The 7,114-nt window shown below is 29.6% G+C and overlaps 1 protein-coding gene across 1 annotated transcript; it reads right to left on the reverse strand.

Moving 5' to 3' along the window:
* Nucleotides 1-247: 247 nt before the first annotated feature.
* Nucleotides 248-6,663, reverse strand: LOC107798800 (protein trichome birefringence-like 19). Its single transcript, XM_016621838.2, has 2 exons — nucleotides 6,079-6,663; nucleotides 248-1,254 (listed from the first exon to the last, which is right to left on the reverse strand). Exons 1-2 carry the CDS (start codon nucleotides 6,553-6,555, stop codon nucleotides 454-456), a joined length of 1,278 nt encoding a protein of 425 aa, XP_016477324.1. The 5' UTR covers nucleotides 6,556-6,663; the 3' UTR covers nucleotides 248-453.
* Nucleotides 6,664-7,114: the final 451 nt, after the last annotated feature.

Here is a 7,114-nt window from a genome sequence, read left to right on the forward strand (position 1 = left end):
TCTTTCTCCATACAAATGTTTTCCATAAATACAAATTCCTTCTGGTGCATGAAGTCCTTCAATACGCGTATTCCTTTTAGGACATGGACATGATCTTCTGGGAATTCCAACTCGCATGGGAATACTAGCCTTTCGCATTCGAACAACATTCTGCCATTAGCCTGCTATGTGCATGATTCACTTGACATTCATCTCTCCCGCCTGCACCTTAGTCTAGCAGCATATTAAACTGGAACATGAAATCTGGTTCTCAGACACGATTTGTTAATCATCAAAGAATAACACATGCTCAGCTCAACAATGCTTTCTTTTTTACATTATTTTCCTAGTCAATCATTACAACTTTTCAGGTCAAGTAATACTATTCTCCTTAAATTAAACCAAAACAACAACACAATATAAATAATTAAACAAATAAAAAATAGGGTAGGCATTGATTTTCATTTTCCTCCCTTACTTTAGTTGAAGACTTTCCTCAAGGGCTCTCCTGCCCTCCAACTTCAACATATGAAGCAAAAAATCACTCCAAGAATCAATAGGACCAGGCAAACACCAATGTACACAATCATTATACAAAACTACATTCTCATTAGGCCAATGTCCATATCTACTAGGGTGACCATCTGGTCTCAACAACATGGCTTGTGTCATGTCCAATAATCTGAACCTCTTACCCCTTTTCTTTCCTTCATCAGATGCAACCTTAAATTCTTCAACTTGTGTCATATAAAATTCCAAACATAAACCATCCAAAGATGTCTCATTGCTTCTAAATGGCCTTCTTCTAATACAATTTCCACCCTTATTCCATTCACCACCTTCAAAATGAGAAGGCGCAATAGTCCTAAGAAAAGTAACCCCTTTATAATTTTTTAATCTATTGATGGCTTCTAAAGTTGTCTTAAGTGCCTTTTGATAGCCATAATTTATTGGAAGATCAGTGACATTTGGGAGTCCACAATAACGACAACCAATTATTTGATTTTTCTCGTAGTAGACACTGCATCTTGTAAACCAGTGGGCAGAATTGAGGATGAGATAGTCGAATTGTTCAATTTGGGTTATCCATTTTACATCAGGTTCATCAAGATAAAGATTGAAAAGACCTGTGCGACTAGGACCATCAGGATCTGATTCTTTAACCGTGACCAAGAATGGTGACCAATATGCTGCTAAGGTAAAGTTATAAGTTGTGTATTTCCACCTTTTGAAATTTTGATCATCGTCATAAGAAATATCAATGGGATATTCCACCTGTAATACCCAAAAAAAACAAAAAAAAATAATCCAAAATGAATTAGTAACTTATTAGTTAATTTCACCATTGTCTTTTTGTTGAAACACATATTCAAGCATTTGCAATTGTTGGTTAAGGCAACCAACTTTTAATAGGATGTTATATTGTTCGTTTTAAGCCACAGCTGCATGATTTTTTGATTTTTTGTGAGACTTTAGTTATTAGCCTAAACCAACTCAAAGTCATTTGTAACATTATGTTGATGTGGTACTAGCTATTCACTTTAAGTCAAGTGTGCATGATCTTTCCAAAAACCCTCACACCAAATTAAACTATTCAAACACACTTTATAGTAACAAATTTTTTTAATCAACTTCTAATGTAAATTTTGTTTGTACACTTAACAACCATAACAAAATCTGATATTCGCAAGCCGCGATGAGAAGCCAGAGAGAAAGCACCAAACTTTTTATCGTATTATGTAACTATTTTTCATGACTCATTATGTAATTCGAGCTTAATTAGTTTTATTTTAAGCTAGTATTAGTACCCGCGCGGATGCGCGGACACTGATCACGTCAAATATTTAAGTTATTTGAATTGTATGTAAATAATCTTAAAATTTACACTTTCTCAATAAATATAGATAATCATTGGATATTAACTACCTGAAAAAAATTAACCATTTTTTCTATTTTTCTTTTTTGATACCATTCTTGCCGGTGTCATTGGATCCTAAAAATAATCAGGAAGCAAAATAATAACCCATATTTATGGCAAAACAATCAGATGTTGAGACAATGAATAACTCTTTGGATAAGACTTAACTTTTTTACTACTACTTGAACTCTTATTTGGTGTGTTGATATCTCTTAAAAAAATATTTCTTTCTTAAATTTCATTTTCTAAAACATTATTTTTCAATAATAATTATTTTTATAACAAATAGATGAAAATATCATTCTTAATTCAAAACTAAAATGAGTTGGCTATCTAAAAATATCAAAACTTCTTTAGCTAGTGAATTTTGTTTACTCCATTTTGATATTTGACATTAACCATGTTAAATATCCGAGTTATTTGAATTATATGTAAATAACCTCAATATTTAAACCTTCTAAATAATTATGGATAATCGTCAAATATTAATTAAGAAACACTACATGAAAAAAGACTAACATTTTCTCAATTCTCGTAGTGATAATTTTATTTTTATAATATTCTCATAGGTGTCATTGGAACCTAAAAATAGCCATAAAGTGAAATAATAACTCATATTTATGGCAAAGCACAAAGGTTGACACGATATAAACGATTCTTTGATTACGACGTGACTCTTATACTACGACTTGAACTCTTATTTGATATAATTGTATCTTTCAAAAAATATTTAGTTTTTGAAATTTCAGTTTCTAAAAATTTATATATATTTATTATAATAATAATTATTATCTTTATAGTGATGCAAGTGAAGATATTATCCTTAATTTAAAATTCAATTTAGTCGGCTATTAAAAATTAAAATGACTCTTTGGCCGGATTTATTTCAGTATGACTCCACTTTAAGTTTATCAATATCTCTAACCCCCAGAATTTGAATTTTTAATACCTTATATATACAAAAATTTTGTTCTTTGAATCATTAAATATTAAATTAGTTGATTATTATTATAAAACATTGCATATATTGTCTTAAAATTGTCAAGTAGTTTAATTTTCGATACCATACTTGGCTTAACCTCAATACAAACTGCTCAAATTGCATTCCAATTCAAATTCGAATATCATATCAGTTTGTTAGTAATAGTGATTTTTAAAAACGATATATAATGTAAATTAAAAATATATTCTAAGATATTCTTATCTTATAATCTATGTATTTGAGTTGGAAAAAAAAATAGTTGAAATCGATGAGATTAACTTTCAAATATTTTATATTCAACAAATTAAAGATGAAACATAAGAAGAAATTTATTGTCATCTTTTATTTCTCGTTTTTAGATCTTTCTAACATTTGTTTTCAATATTTATTTTCTTTTATCTTATTTTTTATGTCATTATATATTTTGTTACAAAAAATTAATTTATTTCACTATAAAAGGATGAGTTTTAATAAAATATTGTCTACATATGAACTTTAATTATATTTTTACTCTTTGGTTGAAATTGTTTAATATTTTCTTTTGGCTTTATCTAATTAGCCTAAATAGGTGCTCACCTGACCACTTAAATTAAAAAAATTGAATGATGTGTAATTTATATATAATCCATATATAATATGTATATAATCGTGTGTTATCGGTATATATCTATTTATATTAGCTATAAAAAATAAAAAATAAATATGGTCGGATATTATGTAAATATTCCATAAGATTTCGATTTTTTGAGTTTATCCATGATATAACTTCTATTATAAATAATTATAAAACTCTCTACTAATGTTCAAAAATATCTTATCTTTTTATTATCTTTGAATTAAAAAAAGTAAAGAGTTTTTTCGAAATAATTTGTTTACATTTTAAAAAAAAATATTTCAAGGCAACCAACTTTTAATAGGATGTTATATTGTTCGTTTTAAGCCACAGCTGCATGATTTTTTGATTTTTTGTGAGACTTTAGTTATTAGCCTAAACCAACTCAAAGTCATTTGTAACATTATGTTGATGTGGTACTAGCTATTCACTTTAAGTCAAGTGTGCATGATCTTTCCAAAAACCCTCACACCAAATTAAACTATTCAAACACACTTTATAGTAACAATTTTTTTTAATCAACTACTAATGTAAATTTTGTTTGTAGACTTAACAACCGTAACAAAATCTGATATTTCGCAAGCCGCGATGAGAAGCCAGAGAGAAAGCACCAAACTTTTTATCGTATTATGTAACTATTTTTCATGACTCATTATGTAATTCGAGCTTAATTAGTTTTATTTTAAATTTATATTTTCATTAAACGAAGATCAAGAAAGGGACTGATATATTCTTGATTCTTAACATTTCTTAATGGAGAAAGAGATGAGGAACCCACGTTTCCCAGGATTGGATTCTCTAACAAGTTGTCATAACATGACACTATTTAAGTATATTTTTTAAGGGATCGACTCAATACTAGCCAAGTATCTTTTGGCATATACTATTGGCAAACAAATTAAACACGACTAAATGATATAATATGCAAACTCTAAGCTGGCATTATACGCAGGAGGCGACTCAATGAATTTGGTGGGCCCAAAGCCCAACGTTAAGAAAATGTCTTAAATTTATTTAATAAAATTTTATATATTTATGATTTCTTTATATATATATATATATATATATATATATATATGTATTTTGGCCATTCACTAGTCTACTTTCTAGCTCCCACAATTGAAGACATTTACTAATTGCTTCGAACTTTTTTTTAATAAGAAACATCCGCGGTTAAGAAAACGTCCATTTCCTAATGATCTTAATTTTTGTACTTACAAAGTAGATTTTAAAATAATATTTTTATGAATTTGAATTAGTACAAATTTACTTGAAATTAATAAAAATAACTTGATCTACTTTTTAGAAGAAATAATCTACTTTAAAAGATGTTACAAAAGACTTTGCTTTTATTTTCTTATTATCACTGCCGTCATCAAATTGTTACTTTGCCATATTGCATGTTTATTATTAAAATCCAAATAACCTCTATTTTTTTCTAAATTAAATAACCTCTATATCCAAAAGGAAAAAGCATGGATGAGTATCTTTTTTATAATAATATAATATTAACTAATAATGAAAAAAAATGGGGGCCTTCAACTTGGGTCTAAAGCAATTGTTTAGCTGCCTCCCCCTTGGACCGACATTGATTCTCTGTGCTTCCAATTATCGTAGTTCTTTATTTAATTTTTTGGGCTCATTTGGACATAATTGCAAAAGTATCCATCGAGCAATCTCATCATGATAGTGGCCTTTTGCTTCTTATGGGAAAAAGACAACTTTGATTAGATCTGCTTTTAACGGCCTACTGTATCATGTCACAAGCGCCCAGCTAATATATATCGGGACTGAAATTATTGCAATAGCACACGCCAAAATCTTCAGCTGAATATAAAATTTCCGGTTTTTCTACTATTTCTTACCATCCAAATTGTAGAAAAAATTTGGAACCTATAATCAGAAATTTCATATTCCAGTGTTGAAAATAAAGAATCTTTCTGTAAAAACCTTTTACCCCTTTAGAAAACTTACTTGATAGAAATCCGGATTAATAAAACAATAAGTTTTGAATATATTGGGCCCTTAAAATTGAGAAAACGTCTTGATGCTTTAATAGAATTTCACCTAAACTTCGACCATTGTCCATTGACCAAACCTCCTCTTATGCTACCGTCTGGATTCCACTACAAGCCAAGTGAAACTAAAAGGGAAAAAAATGAGGAGGGTGTGGGGGGTTTGTCGGGTTATTTTTTTTTTTTTTTTTTTTTTTGAGGGGGTTGGGGAATGGGGGTACAGACATACTCCTATCTAGTGATCACTTCATGTAAATTAAATGAAAGGCATAAGCAATACTCCCTCCGGTTCATTTTAATTAATTTTTTGTCTTTATGTTTTGTAGTCAACAATATATGATTATTTAAGATATTAAGAAGGAATTAACTTCTTTTTTTCAAAGTTGTCCTTGGAATAAAGAGCCTATGAGAATTTATTATATTTTTGATGAGCAAAATAAGATTAATATGGTCAATTTCATTATTAATTAATGCTAAAAGATGAATTTGTTAATATGTGTAAAAACCATATTTTTTTTTTTTAAAGTTAAGGAAGTATAACATTAGCAGGAAGAGGGAAATTATCGTGTACCCGGGACAAGAGGCAAATTAAAGACTGCATTTGGTTTCTTCCCACTGAATCTCCAATAAATGCCATAGACTTGTTCCTCATCATATCCAAAAACTGATACGGGTTGAAAATGGGCAGGTCGCACCCTTTTGGCTTCCACCTCCATCTCAAGAAATCAGTATCAGGCCTCCCATATTTCATGCAATATTGGTGCTCGTGTATTGCCCAACATGTCGTGTTCGTGTAATATGGACCGTCTGGATTAGGAACCCAGTCTCCAATGAATACATCACAGTCTTCCTCCGCAATCTTTATCTTTTGGTCCTTGGTCTGATATGGTTGTGGTGTTTTAGAAGAATGATCTACAACTATAACATCTGCAGCATACAAATTAAAAGGGTGGTAAAGAGGGATAAGACCAAGAATTATTAATGTTAAAGAAACAAGTACTACTATTCTTGGAGTTCTCTGAGCATTTCTCCAAAAGAGAAGCTCCATAATTTGGAGAATTGAAAGCAAAATCAGAAATGGGATTATGGAAGAAGGAGAATAATTACAAGTTGGCACATATACGTGACACAAATAAACGTGCTAATCACTAATTATAGGGTTTTAGTTGGACTAACTCCATGTCTTTGCAATTATGCAACTATTGGGTCCTATGGGTATTGTTTTTAGTCAAGAGTTAGTGACCCAATCCTTGTAACACTGGTGAAGCTGATATATTCTTTCAAATCTCTTTATACATCCAATCCTTAACCAGCCTCTTATAATTATAAGTGGAGAAAAATATTTAGAGTGCAATAATTATATATTAACTCTTGTGCGGATTTTGTTCCTGTCTTTGTAAAATATATGATTAGCACAAAGAAAATTTATTTACATAATCTGGCTATAGTATAGATTGTTATCAGATTAACTCGAATTAAATAATCAAATCACCAAAATATGCTTAATTAACCTAAACTTAAACATTAATAAGCTTAATATATTCATTTTTCATAAAAGTATTCTAATTTAGACCATAAGTAAATTAAATAACTTCAGTTTTTGACAA

Source organism: Nicotiana tabacum, chromosome 3, assembly GCF_000715075.1.
Source record: "Nicotiana tabacum cultivar K326 chromosome 3, ASM71507v2, whole genome shotgun sequence".
Classification (NCBI taxonomy): Eukaryota; Viridiplantae; Streptophyta; class Magnoliopsida; order Solanales; family Solanaceae; genus Nicotiana; species Nicotiana tabacum.